General features: G+C 40.2%; 1 protein-coding gene across 4 annotated transcripts in view; it reads left to right on the plus strand.

Moving 5' to 3' along the window:
• The window catches only part of MAP2K5 (mitogen-activated protein kinase kinase 5), a 252,190-nt gene that overhangs the window by 197,394 nt on the left and 28,918 nt on the right, over positions 1-25,878 (plus strand). For all 4 annotated transcript variants that reach the window (XM_087428587.1, XM_004421737.3, XM_087428588.1 and 1 more), the window contains 2 exons: positions 15,514-15,575; positions 18,520-18,565. In XM_087428587.1, coding sequence (XP_087284713.1) covers positions 15,514-15,575; positions 18,520-18,565 — 108 coding nt within the window. The remainder of the gene's footprint in view (positions 1-15,513; positions 15,576-18,519; positions 18,566-25,878) is intronic.

Here is a 25,878-nt window from a genome sequence, read left to right on the forward strand (position 1 = left end):
TTAAATCTTCCCACAAAGGAAAGCCCAGGATCATATGGCTTCACAGGTGAATTCTACCAAATGTTTAAAGATTTAACACCAGTCCTTCTCAAACTCTTCCAGAAAATAGAGAAGAGGGAGCACTTCCTAACTTATTCTGTGAGGCCAGTATTACCCTGATACCAGAACCACACAGAGACTTCACAAGAAAAGAAAACTACAAACCAATTTCCCTTATCAATATAGATGCAAAAATCATCAAGAAAATACCAGTATATAAAAAAATTATATATCACGACCAAGTGAGTGAGATTCATCCCAGAAATGCAAGGTTTGTCCAACATACAAAAATTAATCAATGTAGTACATCATATTATTAGAATAATGGACAAAAATCCCATGATCGTCTCAGTAGACACTTGACAAAATCCAACACTCTTTCATGATAAAAACACTCAAAAAACTTGGAAGAGAAGGGGACTTCCACAACTTGATAAAGGACATCTACTAAAAATCCATGGCTAACGTCATAGTTAATGGTAAAAGACTGAAAGCTTTCCCTTTAAGATCAAGAGCAAGAGAAGGAGGTCTCCTCTCACCACTTCTATTCCCAGAGCAATTAGTCAAGAAAAAGAAAAGGCATCCAGGTTGAAGAGGAAGAAGTAAAACTATATTTGCAGATGACACGATATTATATATAGAAAATCCACAAATAAAAACTATTGATTAAACAAGTTCAGCAATGTTGTAGAAGATCAAAAATCAGTGGTATTTCTTTTTTTTTTTAATAGTGTATTTAACGGGATCAATTCTTTTACTTATGTGCTTTCCCTTTTAATTTTGTTCCCCCCCCCCAAAGCCCCAGTAGATAGTTGTATGTCATAGCTGCACATCCTTCTAGTTGCTGTATGTGGGACGCGGCCTCAGCATGGCCGGAGAAGCTGTGCGTCGGTGCGCGCCCAGGATCCGAACCCAGGCTGCCAGCAGCGGAGCGCGTGCACTTAACCGCTAAGCCACCGGGCCGGCCCTCAGTGGTATTTCTATACGCTAGTAATCCAAAATGAGCAATCAAAAAGTGAAATTAAGAAAACAATTCAAGGGCCGGCTCCGTGGCTTAGCGGTTAAGTGCGCGCGCTCTGATGCTGGCGGCCCGGGTTCGGATCCTGGGCGCGCCCCGAGGCACCACTTCTCCGTCCAACGTGAGGCCGAGTCCCACGTACAGCAACTAGAAGGATGTGAACCTATGACATACAACTATCTACTGGGGCTTTGGGGGGAAAAACTGAATAAATAAAATCTTTAAAAAAAAAAAAAAAGAAAACAATTCAAGTTACAATAGCATCAAAAAGAGTAAAACACTTAGTAATAAATTTAACAAAAGAAGTGGAAAACTTCTACACTGAAAATTACAAAACATCATTGAAAGAAATTAAAGAAATAAATGGAAAGACAGCCCACATTCATGGATTGGAAGACTTAATACTGTTAAGATGGCAGTATGCCCCAAATTGATCTACAGATTCAGTGCAATCCCTGTCAAAATCCCAGTGGGTTTTTTTTGCAGAAATGCATGAGCTGATCCCAAAATTCATATGGAAATGCAAGGGACTTAGAGTAGCCAAAACAATCTTGGATAAAAAGAACAAAGTTGGAGAATTCTAACTTCCTGATTTCAATACTCACTACAAAGTTAAGAGTAATCAAGATAGTGTGGTACTGGCATAAGAATAGACAAATGGAATAGAATTGAGAGTCCAGAAATAAACCCATATATCCATGGTCAATTGTTTTCTGAGGAGGATGCCAAGACCATTCAATGGTAAAAGTCTTTTCAACAAATAATGCTGGGAAAATTGGATATCCACATGCAAAAGAGTGAATTTAGACCCCTACCTCACATCATTCACAAAAATTAACTCAAAATGGATTGAAGAGCTAAAATTATGAAACTCTTTAAAGGAAACATAGATGTAAATCTTTGTGACCTTAGACTAGGTAACAGTTTCTTAGATATGACATGATCAAGATAGTGGAATCACTGTAACAATGCCAGGGTTCCAGGCCAATAGACGGGTAGAGCCATGGCAAACCACAGCTCTAAGAAGAGGACCTTTGTGCTCCAGTGTGGGAGGTGAGAGAGATGCTGGCTTTCCCTGTAAGGTCTGTAGCTAGGAAAAGGGTATTGACAGGAAGCCACAGTGGGGATGGGAGGAAGGACGACAGAAAGGAAGGGGCCAGCTGAGTGATGGGCAAGAAGAGGAGAACGTGGTGGGGAATGTTGCTGTGGGGCCTGGCTTTGGGTCCTCAATGATGAGGAGGAGTAAAGTGGGCTTGCTTAAGTTGGAACAGACTCTCTTGGCCAAAAACATATTTAATAGCTCATCATTACAAAATTCCATTTATGAAAGTTTATGCCTTCTGTGAGTTCTTATGACTCAATTTAATCATAAAATTTAATGAAGACATAAGAGAGCCTCCACTATTATCTGCCTGGCTGGCATATGCACATCATTACAGTGGTACTAACAAGAGTCATTATGAATGGGCGCAATCATCCCCTGCACCAAACACCTGCACTCACAAGAGGCCTCACGCAGACTCTTCACTCAGACATGGCTCCTCTGATGTTCACCAGAAATGCCAGTAAACATGTCCAGTGCTGGAAGGAAGCAGCGTTTGATGCCAGCCCCCACCTGGCAGCTCAGTGAAGAAGAGGATGGAGGGTAATCACACAGCTAGGCACTTCCACATGAGACGGGCAAACCAAGAGACAGCCAGCGTCTCTGTTCTAGAAGAGAGTAACACATGAAGAAGGGGATGAGAAAATTGAGGACTGGGAAAGGGAGGAAAAGAAGAGAAGATTTATAACTGCATTATTAAAAACTTCTAAGCTTTTCTCTCTGCCTTGTTTCTCCTACTACCAAGAGAATTGAAAACATAAATCCTCATAAAAACTTGTACACGAATGTTCATAGCAGCATTATTCATAATAGCCAAAAAGTAGAAACAACCCAAATATCCATTGACTGATGAATTGATAAACAAAGTGTGGTGTATCCATACAGTGGAATATTATTCAGCACAGAATTATCTTTTAAAAAATACAGATCTCAACCTGTCGAACCTTTCAGGGATCCCGCTGCCTATGGGGTAGTGTCTACACTTCTGAGCACAGCATTTGAGACTCTCACCCGTATTGTTTTCAGCATCACTTTGGGTCACTTTAGTCTTCAAAGCTGCCCCGCAGTTTCACACCTATGGTTGTATTCCTCCTTGTGCTTGGAAAATCTTCTCCCCTTTTTCACTTTGTAAATGCCTGAACATCCTCCAAGGCCCAAGGCAAACATCATCTGCTCTTTGAAGCTGTCTCTGTTACCTTTCCACCTCTTGCATCCTACCACACTCCCGCCCAGTGCGAGGCAGAATTCGGCATAGCATTGTTTACAAAGCTGTATGATAGTTTTTAATCATACTGAATCAAATTTAGTTCGTGAGTTTGTCTGCCACTAGATCAGAAAGTCATCCAGCACAAGGATTTATCCCAGAACCTGGTAGGTATCATGGCCCAGGTAGGAGCTCAGGAAATGCTCCTCAAAGTAAATTAAAATATGGATTTTCTTAGCAGGGCTAGTCCTACACAAAATGGAATGTGGTCTAAATTTGTCTTTTCTTCTGCTGAGGCCCATTTTATCCAGCTGAAAAGGACCTCTGTCCTGTAACACAGCAGCTAAGTACAGAGACCATCATAGAGAAATTCATTTCTGTTTTCTTTTTCTTCTTTGAAATTTTTTTAATTGAAATAGAATTCACTCCGTTAAAGTAACCCACTCAGTTCCAGAACATTTCCATCACTCCAAAAGGAAACCCAGTACCTGTTAACAGTCACTCCTAATTCTTCTCTCCCCTCCAATCCCTGACAACCACTAACCAATCTACCTTTTGTCTCTCTGGATTTTCGTGTTGTGGACATTTCATATAAATTGGACCATACAATTTCTGGCTTTTTGTGTTTGTTTCCTTTCATTTAACATAATGTTACCAAGGTACATCCATGTTAGAGCGTTTATCAGTATTTCATTCCTATTTATGGCTGAATAATATTCCATTGTTTTGATATACCACATTTTGTTTATCTGGATGTAGGGGAGGGTGGAAAAGTGGGGTCTGGGACAAAGCACACGGCCTGGGCAGTCAGTCCTCCCTCAGATGGGGCACACACACAGATGATGGTTAGCATTCTGTTCATAGGACAGCACCGAGCGCCTCATTCAAAACTATATTAGTTCCTGTTTCAGACCCAGTTATAAGAAGTTTATCAACTAGACTCTGAGTTCCTGGGCTTTTCATTTCTGTCTTCCTAGTACTGCACATAATGTACAGTAGTCACTCATAAATATTTGTTGAGTGATATTTATGCATAATGTAAGAACTTACTACTTGTTTTTTCAAGACCTCAGAAAACAAATCTAAAAAGTAATAGAGAGTATATGATAAGGAGTACATAATTAGTATATATGATCCTTTATGGAAATTCAGAAGTCTATCCTTAATCCTTGTGAGTTACAGAATGTTTCTCCATATCATGTTGCTTTCCCACAACACTCCATCCTACAGATGAGGAAACTGAGTGACAGTCAAAGGGTAGGCTCTTTCTGTTATACTGTAATTGACCTTGATGGAAGCAAAAAGTGACAGCTGAACATTTTGGCATCAAAGGAAGAGATTATTTTAAAAGCCATAAAAGAAAATGACTTGGAAAGCATTGCAGACATGCCCCAAGGGCATAGGTATATTGCAACACAGTTCAGTTTTGCTGTCTATAAGAATGACTCCATGTCTTTAAGAAAGAATTGAATTCTATTCTGCATATTTTGTTTATGTTGGCAGGGAGGAACTTGACTCCTTTTAGAAAGATTTATATATACAAAAGCTTTGGCTCTTAAAAAATTCATTCATGCAGAGTCACTCGTTCCTGAACAGGTTAACTAAGGGCTGGTTAACTAAGAAGCTGCTGGGCTGTGAACAGAGCAGGTGCTCTCTGGTGGGTGGAGGCATGAGAATAGTTGCCTAATAATACCTCCCTAGATGGGCCGGCCCCGTGGCTTAGCGGTTAAGTGTGCACTCCACTACTGGCGGGCTGGGTTCAGTCCTGGGTGCACCGACGCACTGCTTCTCCGGCCATGCTGAGGCCGCGTCCCACATGCAGCAACTAGAAGGATGTGCAGCTATGATATACAACTATCTACTGGGGCTTTGGGGAAGGAAAAAAAAAAAAAATACCTCCCTAGAATTCAGAAAGTGGTATTAGCCAACTCCGGAAGGAATAATATCCATTCATTTTTTCCCTGAGGGACTTTGCCATAATTCTGGCTTCTGAAGTTAGCAAAAAGTAAAAGGAACATCCCCCATCTCTCCTGCTCCCAGCATCCTAAGGATGACCTGTTCCTTTCAGAACCAATAACTACAATTGGTTTAAAGTGAGACAAGACTTGCTGGCCTGAGCTCTCCAACAACCTGTGCAGGCCTAGGGCTTCTGACCACGGTGACTAACACTGTAACCACTCATAAACAGGCACTTCTGATGTGGGATTTCTCGATGTTTGCAACTCGTATCAGTTAATGACTGAGGCATTAGAAACTTGTAAGTTAATACAAGTGCATATACAATAGTCGTGGCCTCCCACAATATTGTTATCTAGACCTGTGTCTCATAGTGTTGGGAATATATAATTGGGAGCCTGAAAACTGATATTCCTCTTTTATGTAAGGCAACCTTTAGAAATCGAATACCTCCTTTGAAAAGTCCAGTACGTTTAAATTAATGCAGTTTGGCTGGTTTGAAGATTGAAAATAGGTGAGCATTAAGGCCATGATTCCTTTAGTAATTACTTTTTCTATCGGTAATAACTATTTCTTTAGAAATGACATTAACTTTCTACCAAAACACAGCAGTAATCTAAAAGTTAATGTTCTGTTCATTTATAATTTTTAATTCATATTTATAAGTTGTTGGAAGGGAGGAGAAAGAAAGAAGTGAGTTTAAAAAAATGTAACAGAAGAAACAAGTTAAAAGCAGAAATTTTCCTGATAGTCTGAAGGATGTACAGTCACTTTTAAAGTGGGAAAAATTGGGCCGGCCCTGTGGCTTAGCGGTTAAGTGTGCGCACGCCGCTACTGGCGGCCCAGGTTCGGATCCTGGGCGTGCACCGACACACCGCTTCTCCGGCCATGCTGAGGCCGTGTCCCACATACAGCAACTAGAAGGATGTGCAGCTATGACATACAACTATCTACTAGGGCTTTGGGGGAAAAAATAAATAAATAAATATAAATGAAATGTGGAAATTCCATTAAACTTATTTAAAAAAAAATAAAGTGGGAAAAATACATTTTTTAAATACATGCTTATATAAAATCAGATTTTATTAGCTTCTGCTGAAAAAAAGTCTGTATTTTTATTATTTCCTAGTGGCGCTGAGTGAATTCAGTGGATAGACTTTCTCCATTTTTTCTTTTTTACCAAGCAAAATATTAGTATAAACATCCCTATGATTTTGATTTCAGTAAATCAGTTAGATTTGGTGTTTTTTTAACCAGGAAAAATTCTGTCTTTAGGCAGTCATTGAACAAATAGCTTTGTGTTGTTTTCTTTGAATAGTCTGCGAAGCCTGATGTATTATTAATGAATTAATTTCTTGGTGGTGGAGGCCTGTGAATAGTGTTCTGTGAATGGGCAGTTGCCTGGTGGGGCCAGTTTTGGCTGCTGTCATTTAACATGTGTTGCTCTATTGTGAAGTCTTATCCAGCCGTAGGACAATGCTCGTTTAATCCACCATGATGGGACCTACACACCCTGAGCCCAAGTTGGATGCCAGGGTCAGTTACCCAGCAGCTCAGGCTGGGGCACTGCTCTGGCCTCACTGCCTGGTTGCTGTAATCATTTTGCCTGCCGTTAATTTTCCCTAAACCAGGGAAAACGCGTCTGTGAGCAGTGCAAATGTTCTCAAAAGAGATTCCAAACTGGTCGGCTGGGGTGTTGCCTCCATTCCAGAATGGAGGCAACATTCCAGGGAGTGTAAGTTCCTTCCTTCCTCCTGGAAATGGAAGCGTCTGGGCCCACGAGATCCCTGATGTTCTGAGGTCCAGAGTAGCAGATGGCGTTATGATTTTCCAAATCCTGATGAACATTCTAACTGAACTTGTTCATTTCACAGTATGTAGTTCTGTTTTTTTCCACTTCCTCTCCCTTCTTCCCTCTCTGTCTCCCTCTCTTTGTTCTTCTCATATTGACTAATTTTAAACTGATGCAACATCTCCCTTAGCCAGCTTTAAATTCCCTTCTCTCTGCATTTATTGTATGGAACCAGGTATAGCACAATTTCACAGATAATTTTTAGCCTTTGGGTCACAACTGACATAGCCTTTGAATTTGTTTATAAAAATGTGTAAGCAAATACCGTCAACACTCCTGCACCATGCAGCCCCTGGAAATTCTGTTTTCCTCTTATCCTAGCTTGCAGTGGAGGTGGCACATGGCAGTAATTTTTTTTTTTTTAATGGTTCCCTAACATCATTAGTCAAATGATTTTTTTTTTATTTTTATTTATTTTTTTCCCCCAAAGCCCCAGTAGATAGTTGTATGTCATAGTTGCACAGCCTTCTAGTTGCTGTATGTGGGACTCGGCCTCAGCATGGCCGGAGAAGCAGTGCGTTGGTGCGCGCCTGGGATCCGAACCCCGGGCCGCCAGCAGCAGAGCGCGCACTTAACCGCTAAGCCACGGGGCCGGCCCGGCAGTAATTATTTTAACTAACAGTTGAGGGAACATTCAGGAGGACATCCAGTGTGGCGATGTGGACTTTGGATTTCGGTGAGTTCTCAGAGTCTGCATTGATAGAGTTATGGCTTGTTGATTTTTCAGGACACGGACCTGCCGGGTTCTTGCCCTTGAACACTGTGTAGATGTAGTTCAGGTGTTTTAATGTTAACGCTTTACCTATGACAAGAGGAATAATTCCATTCATTTAGGAACCTGTTAAGGGTTATTTTTCACTCCTAGAGTTTCCTCTTTTGTTTTTGTTTAATATAATTTATGATCTACCTTTAAGATTGCTTTTAATCAGCACTTCTACACATAGAACCTGGTGAAATGCCAGTGTATATATTAACATTATAACTTAGGTCCTGGATCAAACATGTGTAGCTGGACTTTTCCTGAGGAAAAAAATTGACCTTACTAGTATATGAAATTCAAATACTACATAGGGACAAGGTAAAAACCACAGGTAGGAATTGCTGAATAATTACCTTTAGACCAGCCTGAGCAGGAGGCTTCCCACGAGAGTGAGCTCATTTAATGGTTCCTAAAACTCAATCTCGTGGATGTCAATGGTCATGCTTGATTATTTGCAGCAGTGTTTTATGAAAAAGCAATAGAAATGCATTGGGAGGCTACAGAGAAAGAGGACAATAATGGGTTTTACTTTTGTAAATGAAATCCCTTTGCAAAGACAAGTTTTTGTTGCTCTGCGTAAGCCATTGAAAAGGGAGCTGTATGTGGATGTTAGTGTGCAAGTGTGTGTGTTCTGTTCACATAGACACCTCTAAATAATACTGTGCACTCTACAGCTTATGACCAACAAGAGACCTAAAATAAAAAGAGAAAAAAGATGTTCATTGGCTTTGGAAAGGAAGCAATTGCAAATACAGTTTAAAAGATTAATCCATTTTCCAGTTCTCCACCTACCTATTTTCAAGGAATTTTATACAATACCAAGATCTTTGCCATATGTTTAGAAAATCTCTAAGTAAATATAAATCTTTTAAATGACAGAAATTTGGTAGACTAAATGAAGGGTTCGTTTTGACATAGTGACAAAGTTTCTTCCTCTTCTCTTTTATCCCAAAACTGAAGAACTTTCAAAACATTTAGGAGAAAAAGAAAATAGGAAAAATCTCTATAATCTCAAATTTCAGTTACTTAAACTTGTTCATTTATATTTTGTGTTTTTTTATAAGCCATCTGGTTATGATGTTCACTTGGCTAACAGCTGATTCTCCCTTGAGTTGAGGGTTTATGGGTAAGGTGGGTATTTCAGTGGTGAAAATTCAGGCCTTTTGTTCTTGGTTCCAAGTCCATCTGAGACAAGTTAAATGAGCTGCTACTGTCAGTCTGGGCCCAGTGGACAGAACTTCACACCAAAATGCTCGAACATGTAATTTGTCACATCTGGCAACCCGGAGCATGGGCTGACCCAGGAAATTGAATCATCTTTCACTTTCTCTGCTCAAGGCTTGATGTGGAGTGGGATGAGTAAAAGGAGGGCTTTCTGGTCTCCAGCTGAGACAGGTCAGAGGCTTTCTCTTCTGATGACGTCCATCTGCAAGCCTTCCTAAATTCAAATCCTCATTCCCACCCCAGTGCTGTCCTTGATAACACCCCACAGATTAGGTCAGTTCTGTGTACATTGTGAAATCCAGAATACACTTAATGTCAAAATATTGACTGTTCCCTCACGGAGGCCGAGTTTTTAAGTAAACTGTTTTTAACAAGCATTGATTGCATTTGTACAAATCTGGTATGTATTGATGATTTACTCATATCTTAAACTAGGCTGACTCATTCTCTGACTGACCAGGAGCGCCTGTCCATCTATTTCCCACCCTTCTCTGTTATAGCAGAAACTTACAGATATGAACATTGAGGACCTCAAAATATTAAAACTAAGCTAATTTCCCAGAATCTACCATTGGATTACACTTTGGACAGGTAGATATTTTGGTATGTAGATTAGCTTCTGTGAAAATCTTTAAAGGTGAGGGTCCAGTATTTTTTATTTTTCAGCTTTTGTGTCTAATTTTTTTTTTCGAACAAACTAGGTTTCCTCCCCAGTGGAAAGCAGATTTCTTGTATGGATTCTGCCAGTTGTCTCACAGAGACACTATTTTAAAGCAGTGAACAGTGGAGCATCAAAAACGAGTTTGAGGTCTGACAAGGGAAAATGCTATTCTGACTGACGTGAAGCCACTGGAATCACAAATGACCTTTGATCCCAGCACTGTGGATAGACACGGAGCGATCTAAGACAGCTGTGGCAATTAGTATGATCCCCAGTGCGTAGGACCAGACATTGTTGGGCCAGGCCAAAGGAACATTAGGCTTGAATGGGAAGATTTATTTTTAAAATGTTAGAGCTTAACTCTCAATGCTGGTTAGATTCCAGGTGGTTCTCTGATGTTAACCACCTGTTGGCTTGATGGCTTGACACCATGAAGTCTAGAAATAGACTATTAAAAAAATGTTAGAAGGCTTGCCATATTTTATTTAACTTGCCAGACTGGTTTAATCTAAACACAGTACGATTGACCTTAGAATTCACCATTGTGGCCAACACCTTGAGATTTTTGAGTTGTGCTTCTATCCTCCTTGTTTTACTGCCAATAAGTATAAAATCTTGGTTTGAAGGAATGTCTGTTTTGCACAAAGAGAAGGGAATCGGACACAGACTAAGATGTTTAAGGTCCCTCCAGCCCCAGCTGCTCTCCAGGAGTGAGGAAAGAAGAAAGAACGGCGAAGAAGGTATCTCACAGCCTCCATATCTCATTCCCCATCACTCTCCTTTAGGGACTCATATGTACCAGCCAAACTAAATCGAACTCATGGAGCTCCCCAGTACTGCCCGAGTGTCAGCCATGGCTCTCTCACCTGGCCAATTCCTCCATCCTGCAGGGCTGTTTATTAGGGGTACACCTCTTATCCCCTGAACAATACACAGATTCTCCAAGGATATAGGTTAAGTATCAGTCATCCCACATGCCAGGCGCAGTGCCTTTGACATGGCAGGTGGTCAAGAAAACTGCTGAATGAATGAACTAATAAATAAGTAATGAATGATTGTATCATTTTTATACAGTATTTTATGTCTATTCCCTATCAGTGTCTGAAGTAAGCACCATATCATTGTCAGGTTCCATTGTCATCTTTAATTATGAATGAAAGGCAAAAATTATATTCTCAACTATATTTTTTTAAGGAAAGTTCTCAACTTTTTTCAGTTGAGTAGTTATGCCAGGCTTTTTTCTCTTATACAAAGCAGAGCTCTGCTAAGAGTTTGGACCTCAACAGAGTTTTTAAAAATAGCTCTTTACCTTTTTCTTTTTAAACTTTCTATCTTGACATCATTTTAGGTTCACATGCAGATGTAAGAAATAATATGGAGAGTTCCTGTGTACCCTTCACCCAGTTTCCCCCGATGGTAACAGCTTATAAGTATAGTACAGTAGCACAACCAGAAAATTGAAATTGATACAATCCACTGAATTTATTCAGATTCTACCAATTTTACATGCACTCCTGTGTGTGTGTGAATGTTAATGACATGGATCCTTTCAAAGCCAAGAAATATGGCCTCCAAAAAAAACTATGCCTTTAAAATAATGACCTCCCTTTTAAGTAAGTCATTTCAAAAACATTTTTCTCATTTATGTTTTCTGTGTTTGGAGTATCCAACTTATCTGTCTGCTCTCAAGGTCACAAATGTACTTATTGGTACACTTACTCTGCAAGTGAACTAGCAGCAGCTGTGGTTGGGATTGGACCTCCTTCTCCCTCTTCATCTCCACCACCTCTTTGAGTGTGCAGGTACACACACATACACACACACACACACTTTCAGATTTTCTGCTGCTTGCCTTTTTTTTATGCCTGAGTACCTTGCTGACAAGTGCTAATAACAAAATACCCAGAGAGAGTCCAGTTGAAGTTAGCATACATTAAACATTCTGAACTTGTCCTTTTGCTCATAGATTGTGCATAATTAATAATTAAACAGTTTCAGTTGTAATGGGTTGACCTTCCTGAACTGTTCATTATTCACCAGGCGAAGGCATCACTCAAACTTTTTTCCCGGTGTCCTTCACTGTTCTCCAGCATGCCGCATGCTTGTGTTCCAGTTGTTTCGCATAAGGGGCTGACCAGGTAGTTACTGAAACCTCTGAGACTTGGAGACTGTCCTCCTTGATGACCAGAATTGCTTACTGAAATGGTTTGTGGCAGCTGTTTTTATGTAACAGTTGCCTGCTCGATAACAAGATCCAGCTTGTGTCCCTTCCGCGGAACTCCAAAGTTGATTTGGGACTAGAATCTCAGGTTAAGCCTTTTGGTTGAGGTTGTGTCCACTGTTTTGTTCCATACCTCCGTGCTTAGAAGTTCAACAGAAAAGCATCCCCAAAAAACCCTTAAGGTGGAGTATGGCACCCAGGGTCTTAAAGAGAGTGACCTTTATTAACAATTTCAAGTTGGTTTCAGCCAGTACTGCAAGTTATTGGTGTAACTGCTTCTCCAATTTGTGTTTATATTTTTGAAATGTATTTCTTCATCTTGCCTGAACCCATGTTTCACAGAGAACGTTTCTGATAAGGAGCAGCAACTACTAGATCCTCTGAACCTCTTGGCATGGTTCTCAGTCTCCCTCTAACCCCGCGGTGACTTTCTCCCTCTCTGGGAGCTGTGGTGAAACTGGGGCAGCTTTACTATGAGCCTCCACTCCCTCCTTCACACAGATCTGAAGTAGATAATGAAATAGGCAGGTTCTTGGAGGTTTTTACATCCTGATCTAAACAAACTTCTAATTTTACTTGCTTAAAAATGAGAAAAGTATACTTTAAAATCCTCCAGTGTGGTGAACACTGTCAGGTCTATTTATTTGCTTTCCTTTGGAGTGTTTACAGCCTGCATGCTTTTGTGGAGTTGGGGGCTCTCAGAGGACTCCTTTGCCCCACCCCCCCATCCTCCATCCCCCATGTTTGTGTGTGGCATTCTGACCACCCTCCCCCACTAGTCAATCTTCTGTATCGCAAGAAATTCTCCTTTGAGGTGTGGAGGAGACATGGATTTTAAAATGAAAAGAAACATCTGGCATTCTGCGTGTGAGATTAGAATTTCCCCCCGCATCTTTGATGAGTGATTCTTTCCAGGCACTACTGAGATGAGAATCCACTTTCTGTGGTTCTGCAAAGTCGACTTGGGCTGGCATTTTCACAAGTGAAATAAATTATTCATGGGTACCACCCAGTGTTCCTTAGTTTTATATTATGAGGAACTTAACAGGCTACAATGTCAGGTCTTAAATAAAATTAACTACCCGTGCAAAGATGTCACATTTCCTCGTTTTGTCTCTCATCCATGTTAAAATGACATCTTCATCAAGTTGCCTAGTCTATAATTCATTAATTTACTCTTGGTATCATACTTTGAAATGAGGCCCACATTAGCATCATGCTTCATACCAGGATCTTTGTAGAAAACCAGTGGAGAATTTTAACCATCTTGGTAAATCTTCAGCCACATTAAGACAGTAGGCTTTTATTTTCCTAAACATTGCATTTTAAAGCCACCACTACTTAGACGCTTCCAGTACCACAGCCTCCAAAAAAATTTTAGAAAGGAATGACTTAGAGAATTAACTACCTGATCAGAGTCCCATAATTTTTGTACCTCAGACTTTGAACTATCTTTTTACTAATAGTTTTTGGGGCAATAAAATGTCATTTCTTGAACTGGCCCTTGTAGACTCTTACAGGCTTGATGATATATATGGCTTTCCTAAAACAGGCCAGGCTAAAATTGATATCATGTTTTATTTTTGCTCTTCAAACTGATGGGACTTCTGTGACCATTTTATAGTACCTTTATCGAGGACTTGTCATGTTATTGCGTGCCTTGTTTCTTTCCAGTGGACTGTTTCATCAGCCCCCCATTTTTCATGTCTTCTCTATGTAATGCCTACACGTAATCCTTTGAACTTGGCAAGATTTTATTTCACTCCCATTTTCCTTTGTTTTCCTTTCCTCTTGGAAGCCTTTCTCCACTGATGAGAATTTTAAGTTTACAATTACTAACCTTCTCCCACTCTGGATGAATAGAGTAAATTCAAAGAGGACAGATATGCAAAAACTAAGACACATTTTGTTCACATTCCTTTTCTTTTAACCTCCTTGGGATTTTTTCTTTTTTTGGCTGCTTTGACCCCCTCAGTTCCTTTTGATTTAATTGTATTTTCCAGCAGTTTCCAATTGTTTGAATTGGAAACAAAGCCTTAATAAGAGTTCTAGTTAATTTTCTGTCTTGTAATTACCGATCTCATTTTTCTGATAATTGGCCACAGCAATTATATGTATATTTACTAATCACATAGGAGGCTTGCAATTGTATCTATCTGCCACCATTGATAATGACACGCATATTGCAGAGGTGCTTTTATCATCTTCTTTTTTCCACTACATCAAAGCTATTTCCTCTCATTCTCAATAATGAATACATGCATGCATTTGACACAGTTGTGTGCTAGAGAAATTGTTTGGCTCCCACCAAATGCTGCATGCTCTGAGTTTCTTGCCTGCAGCGCTGGAAGGTTGTATGTAATGATATATTGCTCATCCAAATGGCCAAAGCACTCCAAAGCACAGTGAGATTAAAATAAGTCATTCCTTTGTTAATTTAAATAGGTGCATGTATCATACTTTGCAGGGCACTTTGTGTAGGGATGTCAGGGAGGAAAAAAGCCGCCGAAAGGTATTTTTAATAGCAAATGAGAATAGATGAGAGTGGAGTCATTTGCAGCTGCCTACTTTATGTGGCTCTCTTGTTCCAACTGTAGGTCTAATGAGATGACTGTTAAAGTACTCTGCAGTGTAATTTCATTACATCCTGAGCCGTTACACTATAAACACAGTGGCGCTCTCTGTCATTCTTGGAAAAACTCCTAAATTCTTAAAGCCTTCCTTTGCAAATGGTAATGGGGTTTGCTCCCTCTGTTACTCGGTGGTGGTTGTTTGTGGCTGTGTAGTTTTCTGCTCTTTTGAGTGACTCCCACCTCCACCCCAGTTCTATTTGGTGGTCAAGATGGGAGTTTTTCATTGTGTCCTAAATTCATCAGCTTTCTCATATGATGAGTTGGCCTAGACTGGCTGAAATTCTTTTTCGGGAAACAGCTTCTTCTATAAAACCCTTTCTATTCAAGTTAAAAAAAAAAATCTGACCCAAATGATTCAGTTAGGGGCAAGCAGTTAAGAGCAGTAAAATATACAAATAAATGTAAATAGAAAGGAAAGTGTAAATAAATAGCAAATCCAGTAAAAGAAACAAAGGTCAACACAAGAATAATTTCACAGCTCTTCGTTAATTACAAGACCATTTGTGTGTTACTTAAATAATCATTAATTTCTCATTTACGCTTTCCTACCTTCTTTCCTACCCTGTGGCTATCATTGTCCTTTTTCACCTCCCTTCCCCCTTTGGTCTTATGTTCCTCACTAATATAAAATGTATGTGGCTTTAAATTTTGCATTTTTACGCACAAACATGTGGAAGAGGATATAGAGATTCTTTTTAACAGATGAGGCCTTATTTTCCTTTCCACGTGGTGGTGAATCCTTGTTAGATATTCATCTTTATACTGCTCTTTTGCGGGGAGTGGGGCACAAAGAAAGAAAAGGATTGCTGTGACTTTTGATGACATGTTTTTCCTCCATCCCAGGATTCGCCTGTCCTTCCGGTTGGAGAGTTCTCCGAGCCATTTGTACATTTCATCACTCAGTGGTGAGCCTGTTTGCAAACATGCCATGCCTTCAATGTAAATGATACATGCCATTAACTCGGCAGCTCCGTGAGACCTTATGGCTCTCCCTGCTTCCTGTTGGAGACGGGAGGGACTTGGGGGCCTTGGGCAGATGGGGCAGCAAAGCTGAAGAAATTGTTTAAATTATGTAAACGTTATTTACACAAAGGGTCATAAATGTACTTTAGAGGCTTTTTCGCGTTTTAATAAACTGCTGAGAATCAGGCTTCTTTGAGCACCGATACTGTTGCTTTCCAATTTTTTTTTTAAGAAATACACAATTTTGTAGCCCCTATTGAACAGACATATGAAGCTTATTTTTATTAATGTAACCTTAAGTTTCCCGTAAAACTGTCTGTCACTTAGCAGAAGCAGCATAGTTTATTAATTCATCGGATTTTCAGTAAATAACATTTGTCTTTGGTTATATTTTAAACACCATACTGGTGTCCCATTTCAGTGAATGTCACTGTTTGAAAGACTATGAAAACATGGTTCCATGAGGCCCCCTTTAACCATTAAAAAACTGAGAGGAACCACAGGATTTAGATCAAAGGGCCCCTCAGAGTCTCTAGGCAGCCCCTTGTCATTTTCCAAAATACCTGAGGAAACAAGCATTTTTCTGCCAAAAGTTCTTTTCAGCTTCTGCCTTTTTCCTCCCAGTAGAACCAGATTTTCTTTTATTATCCCTTCCACATCATCTGCCTGTACCCCCTTCGGCAACACTCGTGTGGCCTTGGAAGGCCCAGTTGGTCCACTGCCCTCCTCTGCCCTCTCCCTGACCCCAGCGTGGAGCGAGAGAGAGGAAATTGGGAACACAGAAATGACCAAAACAGGAGATAGAACTAATTAGAAACTGTTCTGGACATTCTGGAACTCCTTCATAACTACGCTTACTTCTCTTTCCCTCCTTCACCCAATTCCTCATTTCATCACCCCTTCAGAATCATGTCCACTGGTGGAAAATGAACCCTTCATTCCTATGGTGCCCCTAAATGGTACAGTCAGGAGTCCTTGCTAAACCGAAACACTGTCCCCTTCCTCATCCCCCCAGGATCTATCTGATGATTACACTGAAGTGAAACCAAGAAATATTCCTTAATATAAGTGTCAAGCTTTATCACCTTTTTGACTAAGTGTAATATGTTACCTCTTAATAAAAGTGTCTCATACAGTTTATATACCATAGGAAAATATGTAGGGAAGAGATTTTTCCCCCGACTTTTAAAAGGTTATTAACACTTTCTGTTTATTTAAAATACTTATATTCTGTGGCTTTTAAAAACTATTTTCACTCTGCAAACATTTTCTTTCCAAAGCATGCCATGTTGGAAAAAAGTATACATATTGTTTAAACACTGGAATCCTGAACTCATTAATAATATTAGAGCCATTATCCAGTAATATGTGTTAATTTCTCTTAATTTCCTTTATGTGGAATTCCTGGAAACACTCAGAAGCATATCATGGGAATGCCCCACGTTGAAATGCAGAAATTGAAAAGCAAACCATGCGATTCCTGCCTGGAATGCCGGTTTGGGCATCACCCGCCCCAGAAGTGCTGGATTTGTGATGGGGACCACGGTGCTTATCTCACTGTGTGGTCTGAGACCAGCCTCGAGTGAGGCTGCTTCTGGGCAGACAGAGAGAAAAGCAGATATGGCTTTGCCTTCCTCCTTTCCAAAGAATTAATCAGCTGTTACGTAAAAGTTTTATGGAGACAGAGTAAGGGATAACCTGTGTTGAAATTTCCACAGATGTCGGGGCAAAACAGAAATGATAGTGGGTGATAGCCTTGTTTTCCCAAGAGGTACAGCTACTTTGGAGTGTCAGATTAGGACTGTCACCAACTCCACTGGCGAGACAGCTTGAATCACTTGCTAACGGATGCAGTATCTGAGAAGTGCACACGGTTATTTATAGGGAAGGCAAATGTCCTCGATGTCACTAATGGTTCATAACTATGGTTCTTGTTTACCAAAGGATCCTTAAATCTCTCTGCTTAAAAAAATACTGTCAGTAAATGCAGAGATAATATGAAGGGTTATCTTCTTGCTTGTTAGAAGTTGCCTTATATAAAGAAAAAGCATCTGTGTGATTTTCCAAATAATAGAAGCAGCACTCTCTTTTCTTGACTTCATCGCACAGGTACTCTGAGTTCAGTACAAATATGGCCATCAAGTAGGCAAGCTACCCACAGTCACCTCAGTCCCATGTGTGGGTGCTTCATCACATAGCTAAGTACATGCCACAGCTGTTAGTGATACCTATTGCATATAAGACAAGAAGTGTTTTGCATGAGGAATGTGGTTCTTTAAGCAGCTTAAACAAACTTAACTTTCCCACAGCTATTTAATGAATTATCAACTTGTAGCCAGAATAAAGGAAAGTCTAGATAATGTGATATGCGTTTGTAATTTTGTAGTATTATCCAGATTCCTGACCTCTTTTATGTATTACTTGTCATTCGGAGTAATAATGAAGGAATGAGATGTTTTCTCATTTGACTTGATAGTCATGTTTCTTTTCTTATTGTCATATCCCATTTACCGAAAAGAAATATATCATTCCCTAAATTTAAGTTTGAAATAAATTAATAATAGAGTCAGGAAGAGAATATTGCTGCTCTTTTTCACATGAGTTTCAAAAGTAGAATTAGAATAAATTTGAATTCATTCTTTATCTGTATTGTAAGAGTAGCTCAAAAAAAAATATTTTGTGTTTCTGATTCATGAGATTCCCCCAAAATCTGATTAGTTAAAGGCCAAAATAAAAGAAAGGGAATAAGATGCTAATACATTGGCCAAGAATTGAACATGATGAATTTTGAAAAATTCAGATTCCGGGGGAAATAGTCAATAGTGGGAATTAGAGCAGAAATTTACAAGTGATATAGATAATGTGAGGGGTTTTTTTCTCCTACAGCATGCGAAAACAGCCAAAAGAAAGGCCAGCACCTGAGGAATTGATGGTAAGTAAATTTTTTTAGTTACATTAGAATTCTCCAGTTATATATCTATGATTAACATTCTATTAAAAGGACCAGAATGGAATTTAAAACATCCAAAGGCTCTGGGGAGGCAACATTATTTACTTTATTTGGGTGGGTGTTTTTAAAGCTCATGTCCTCAGATAGTAGTTTTACTTTTTAAAAATCCATCACCATTTTGAAACTTAATGCAGAACTTTTCCTTTGCCTCACACTCAAGGGTCACAAGTTAATCTGGGTTACTCCTCCTTGTCCTCATTTGCTATCACAGCCTCTCAGAATTCAGAAGATTGGTAACAGAGAAGATAGCATGTTAAGCTTTTAGTGCAATCCTACAGGAAATCCTGAATGTGGTGTGGAGTCCCCTCGGATTCATGTAGAATGAAATTAGATTGGCTGCAAAAGATCAAGTTAATGTGAATCTTTCGTCTTTCCTCAGAAAGACACAACTACAAGGCTGCTAGTGCTGTGTTCTCAGCTCCAAGGCTGCTTGCTTTGATTGCAAATGACAGTTTTTAGTCAAGCAGGGAGAGGAACGGAGACGCTCCCTAACAATTCCCAAATGGTCATTTATTTAGTGCAGATTGTTGATTTGACAATGCACAAGCTGTTAGAATACGTTAGGATGGAGCATTAGTAAATAATAATTATAGTCTTCTCTTTCTAATGTTTTGCACCATTCCCTATCTTTAGATTATTGCAATCAGAGCAAATTCCGACCAATTTTCTTTTACCACTTTAAACAAGGAGTGTTTTACAGATATCGGTTCAGAGGTTTCCATCCCTTGTATTTCATCCTAATAAACACTATAAGGACCCAAACTTCTTTACAATACAGATTTCACCCCCCAATATAAAATAACAGTACGTTTCCCTTTAGCATCATGAGTGCTTTCCAGGAAGGTAGTTTTCTTCTTCATGTTACCCCTGGAGCATAATTTCAGTTTTCAGGATAGTTTCAAGTTAAAGTTCATCCCTAAAACTTCTGCAGTTTATAACTGTGCAGGTTTCATGTCTAGAATAAACTGTCTTTTTTTGGGGGGGGGGTCTCTTTGATAGTTGGGAAATTCATGTAGTTAGTCACATTTGAGAAAACTTGGAACAGGTTCCAGAGATGGAGACCCATTTACCTTGTACATTATTATGCTATGGCTGGATAGTTCAGCTATTAAAACTAAGGAACAGGGTTTCATAAAACAGATAGCTGTTTGTAAATGCATGTTTCTGTGCTGCAGTGAGTTTGCCACTTATAAATAAAACATCTGCAGATTGTTCATACACCCATAAATGTATGCGGATGTATATGTTGGTAAGGAACACCACTCCAGGGTGGCAAGTCATAAAGACAAGGCTGAAGAGTGAGTACTTTCAGTGCCTTGGAAGGAAGCAAGTGGGTGTGGATGTCTATGTGTGTGTTATGTGTGTGTGGAGAGACAGGGATACGTATTTCGATACATCTCTTTACAACTATACGCCCTGGTGTGTGCTGTCCTACATTTTTAATTAATAAACATCAATAAATCAATAAAATACAATGAAAAATTTAGTCACAGGAAGCACCATCCTATACTTAATTTAACATTATTTCTAGTACTGCTCACAGTTTGATTGAAATAAATTTGTTCCCTTAGGTATAGCAATAGAGAGGCACTCCCTGGCTTAGAAAAGGCTCAGTGAAGAGGCAGGAAACAGTGGAGTGTGTGTGAGGCTCCTGTGCTCAAGGGGATTGAGCCCTGCCTGCCTTTGGCCAAAATATTGGGTTCAATAGGGGATGAGAAAGAAAGTAGGTTGTCCCTGGCTTGAGGAACCTGAGTCACATCCTAAGAACCCAATCTTAAGGAACCAGTCTCTTTATTCCTTCCAGCATATTAATGGCTTTAATTTTTCCTTTTCCCTTTCTGCCTACAACCTATTTGATGGTGCTCCCATCTGAAAGCTGAGAGCATCCTCTGGAATGCATGTCACTGGGGGGGTGGAGAGAGGGGTCCTGCCTATTTATCTTCCAAGCACGGTAACTCCAGCCAGCAGGGTACCAACACGGTCTGCACAGCTTGGGCCGCGTCAGCTGTGAGGCCTACAGGGTGGTTGAGGTTTCCCTATGGACCTGCATTTTCCAAATCAGAGACAGGGTTGGGTGGAAATACTGACTTACGGACTCACCGTCAGAACTCTTGAACTCCAGGTGTGGCCTTGACCCCCGGTGAACGCAGCAGGTCCCAGCCTAGGTAATCAGATTGCAGGAAGGGGTGGGCCATGCACAGAGTGGGCACTCAAGCAGTTTTTGTCTTTTTATTTGGTAGGGTCACCTTATATACCAGAAAACCCAAGTCTTAATATCATCATCTTTGCAATTTTTGACCATGTCGGTCTTAAAGACAAAGTGTACAACTCAAGTTTAGACCCTCGAAGCTATTAAAATCCCAGTGTTAGAACTCATTCAGTTGTTTAGCTATTTAATTCTCTCTACTTTGCATGGTTGTTCCTAAGATGGTTATCAGTTTTTATGCTCTGAGTGGAAGTATTTTAAAGCTGGGCCAAGAAATTCCCTTAACATTCACATTGAGGGGAGTCCAGGATCCACACGAGCCAGTGCACTTTTCTGACAGTCATTAAGCTACAAAAAGAATTCATTCAAAAGTTTCATCATTGGTATCCACATCATCTTGAGAGATCTCAGAACCAGGTAGAAATTGAATTCAGCAGATATTTATAGACTATTATGTGCAAAGTTCTATGCTAGACTCCGCAGAAGATACCAAGAAGAGTAAGCCACATGCATCCAGTCTTGCAGGGGACATGGCAAGTATACAGATAACCAGAATAAAATAACTGCTATGAAAGAGCTGCAGAGATCTGTAGGGATCCATTTGGGGAAGTGAGGAAAAGCTACATGGAGAGGGTACCATTTGAAAAGAGCCTTTGAGGGTGGATTGAATTTTATAGAGAGTTTTTAAAGGGTCCTTCCAGGCAAAGGCAACAGGATGGGCAAAGCATGAGTGTGTGGAGGCCCTAGACCTTTTCAGAGCAACGTGAAACCTCCAGCTGGAACAGAAATCTCTTTGACATTGGCCTCGTGGAGTTCCAGACCCACAAAGGTGGAGTTCAAATAGGCAACATATTCACCACCAGCTGGGCAATCTGTTAAGAAATTTCACTTCTTATAGAAGGAACCCTAGTGTCTAGGTCTGAAAGCTTTGACCTGACATAGAAGCAGCACACATATCTTTTTTCCTGAGTGAATTCTCTGGAGTGGACTCCCACTCAAGTATAGGGAAGTCCTTCATCCTTGGGGAAGATCTGACCTTTCTTCAGTTCTTTAAGAGCTATTGCATAAATCAGGAGTCATCATTAAACCCAACAAAGGAAAACCAGCCATGCAGGCAGCCAGGAACATTCAGCTGCTGACACAACCAGACAGATAGGAACCCCTCCACACACTCTTTCTGCTCCTGTAATAATGATTACATTATTAGAGAACCTACTTTTAAGTCACGCTGATGTAAATCGCAGGAAAGACCTATGTCAGTGCTGCCCCAGCTCTGTGACCTGGGACCAACAAACTTAGAAAAAAGTTTCCAGGCTGTAGAAACTCCGGAGGTGACAGTGTTCAGCAGGCTGAGACAACCAAGCAGGGATGTCACAACTTACATGGAAAAAACCAGCTTCTGCCAGTCAGAAAGGATTGGTGGGGCTGTAACAAGAAGGGAGAGGATGGTAATGCAAAGATGATAGAGAAATTTTCCCAAAATGTCAATAATCAGATTGAGGGGAGCAAAAAAATAAAAATCAGACCCTTAAACTCAGGGACAGAGACAACCTGAGATGGGAGCATTGAGATGGAGAGGTTCGAGTCTGGTTTTGCTATTCAAATTATACGTTTAGGTATTTTTAAATAAAAGGGATATGGTGAGAAGCATTACTGTATAGACCATTTGCTTGTGTAAATCACAAAGAATTCTTTGTGCAGAATCAGTCTTCCTATAGGGTTCTTTTTTGTGTAAATCACAAAGAATTCTTTGTGCAGAATCAGTCTTCCTATAGGGTTCTTTTGTAGCGAAGGTCAGGCCATGATTTAGCAAGGAAGGCGTCCACACTTCCCTTCCCTTGTCAGCAACTCCCCATTTCCTCCCCCACCTCAATGTCTTCATCTGCAACATGAAGGGGATGGACTAGATCAGCAGTCCCTGACCTAGAGTCTGTGACTTCAGGAAGTCTGTTAGAGCCCCTGAAATTACATCCAAAATCGGGTATGCGTGTAGGGCTTTACATTTTTTTCTGAAAAGAGGAACTCCTGGCTGTCATCAGTTTTTCAAAGAGGATCATGGCCCTAAATGATTGTTAAGCTCCCTTGCTAGCTTCCCATTCTCTTAGAGCTGTGCAGCCAGGACCAGACCAGCAGCTCCTTACAAGCAGCTTGGGAGGGAGGTATTCACTGAGAGGGGGCTTGCTTGGTGTGGGGGAGGGAAGGGAAAGGCCCTCCCTGTGGGACTCAGCAGGGCTTCCCACCAGCTGTCAGGCAGCCCTTTAACCTCTCAGCCTATTCTGAATGTGGGCCTTGACTCAATCAGGGAGGGTGTGGGCCATGGGCATCTCTGCAGTTACAATTGGGGTTCGGACTGCTGTAGATCCTTCTATGCATTTAGAATATTTCCAGAAGCTTTCCATGTCTAAGCTCTATTTAATGGAATCTATGCATAGTAAGTAATCAGGTCAGAAGAAGCAGCATCCCGGTTTGAGATCAATCGCTGGCTAATACTTTATCTAGGCCACTTTATTATCTCATGCTGATCCGATTCCCATTCTCCTCCTCCTTTGTAGCATGCACTTCGGCTGTGGTAAAAGTACGTATCACATACATATTAAAAACATATACCCATTCTATCTGTATGTAAATGTGTGAGGCACAGCTGGATATTGCAGAGGAGTTTGATTTACTAATAGTTATTATCTGTTCTAGCTGTTCAGTGGCAGAGAGAATTTCAGAGAAACAAGCTGGCGCAGAAATTGTCTTTATGCTGTTACTATACTGCCTTAGTAATTGTTTAAAAACGTGGGTTTTCTCCTTAGGTTCTAATAAGGCCTGTTATTTTGTGCATTTCCTTGTATATTGCAGAGCAGGGCGTCCTCCGTTAGTATTTCCTCAGGTTTGGTTTTCTATTCAGGTTCCTAAGAAGAAACAGAGTGCAGTTTTGCAATTGAAAGTGGACATTTTGCTTAGAAAGCAAGTAAATAATGGGGCTGGAAATACAAGAAGCAGGTGTGGGTCTTGGGGGAGGAGTGTCAGCTATAATCAAAATAGTGCTTTTAGATTTTTTTCCCTTCGTCTAAATCCCAGCAGCTGCAAACTTGAAGGCATCTCATTTCTCAGAGAAGGCTTTACGTAGAAGAGGTAGTATTGTTTGGGGGCTAGTAAACACCAAACTGCTCTAGAAAAATCTGTTTAAACATTTAATTACTTGCAAAGAGATGTTAACTTGTTTAACTTCTCTAAATGAAGTTGTCACTGGTAGCTTTTCTGCTTATCCAAACCTGATTGTAATTACATTTTCAGATAGTTTGGTTGGTTGTTCTCTCAGTTAATCAAAGTGTGTAATAAATTGGACATCTGTATGGTCCCTTTGAAAAATTGGAGAAATCACCACGTTAGATTTCTGTCTTTCCAGCACTCCAATTCCAATGTAACTTTTGGATTTACATCACATGGCTTTGTTCGCCATTATTAGACCCAAACCTTTTGACCATTGTGAAAGATAAAATGCACTGGACAATTAAGGAGATGATTTTATTCAGACTATTGCAATAGGGAGAATATTTATTAGTGAGGAATGTCTCAAAGAAAAGGGAGGGGGCCAAGGTTGTCGAGGCAGGTAAACAAGGAAGTCATCAGCCAGTCTCACGGAAGTCGTGAGGAAGGATGGAAAGAGATCTTATCTCAATGAGAGCAGCATGATCCTTTGTGGCTAACAAAAGAGTGGGGAGATTTCTTACTTGTAACTGCTTTCTGGGAGCACAGGGCTCAGACAAAGTTCAACATTATCACCACATTCTACTAAGTGGTCCAAAGATGAGTTTTACTTTATTTTGATCCAGGGCTTTCATGTCCTAAGCACAAATAGGAGGAAAGGCACATTTTGGCAGCCCCCTTGCATGGTGCTCATGGACCACTCTGCTTAACATCTCAGCTTTTTGAGATACTGATGATGGTTTAATAAGAAATTCTGAACTAGATTGTAGTTTACTAATTTTAACCATTGCCTGTGTCATATAGAACATGTTTTAAAATAGACCATTAGGGCCAGACTCATATGTGTATCTGACTGCTCATTCTTGCAGGCATCATTTTTGCTTTTGGTTATTCATTTGGAGGTGCAAATCACCTCTTGAGCTAAGGCACCCAGAATTTGCAGAGAGAAACCCTGGCTGGGATTGTAACTTCAACTAAATATTTCCTTCAAGCACAAAAGACATCACAGAAGCTTTGGAGCTCCACATAGGGTCCAGCTGACAACCATATAATGATTTTTTTATTATTATTTTCAAGTTCTGAAAGCCATTAAAATCATGTTTGTGTCTGCTTATAAATAGGAATCCACTAGTAAGAAGTTGATTTTAGCTTTTTAATTGCACATAATTACAATGGCAGAATCACTGTCTGGATGCTTGAGATTGCACTAAATCAGACAGCTTTAATTTGAATTTTTGATGACATGTTAGCACTTCAGCAAGAACAGAGAGATTATAACCCCAGAAAACAAGCTTTGTTTTTCCATAGACGTGACTGCTTAATCTTTTCACAAGACTATAGCAGATAAATATATGTGCGTGTGTGTCTTTATATACATGTGTGTAGCAAGAGATACAGATAGATAAAATCTGTCATTCCTTGATCGTGGTGATCTGACAGTTTTAATTTCCCAGTTAAGGATAACTTTTTTCCTCCATCAGTCAAGTCAGATCTCTTAATATGGTGATGATTTGCCTGTTTAAGATTGTGGTTGTTTGAACTCCTGCCTGCTATACTTCTTTCTTGTTTTACTGAGCTGACTGTCGTCTTCCCAGCACCGAGTTTCAACGCACAATGAGGCTGTGTAGCCTTGACCGCAGGAATAGTTTGGTTATCTTGAATGCAGTAAAGTGGATCGATCGGGCTGTTCTTCAGTGTTATGCCACGTTCGTGGCGGCTAAGCTGGGTCTTTGGAGTGTGTCATTTGACACTACTAAGCTCATGGAGAGTTTCTGTTCTTTGGGTGGTGGCCTCAGCATGGAATGTCTTCCTCTTCCCTGTCCTTGAAGGT

This window comes from Ceratotherium simum, chromosome 3 (genome assembly GCF_057802395.1).
Source record: "Ceratotherium simum simum isolate JZ-2026a chromosome 3, ASM5780239v1, whole genome shotgun sequence".
In the NCBI taxonomy this organism is placed as follows: domain Eukaryota; kingdom Metazoa; phylum Chordata; class Mammalia; order Perissodactyla; family Rhinocerotidae; genus Ceratotherium; species Ceratotherium simum.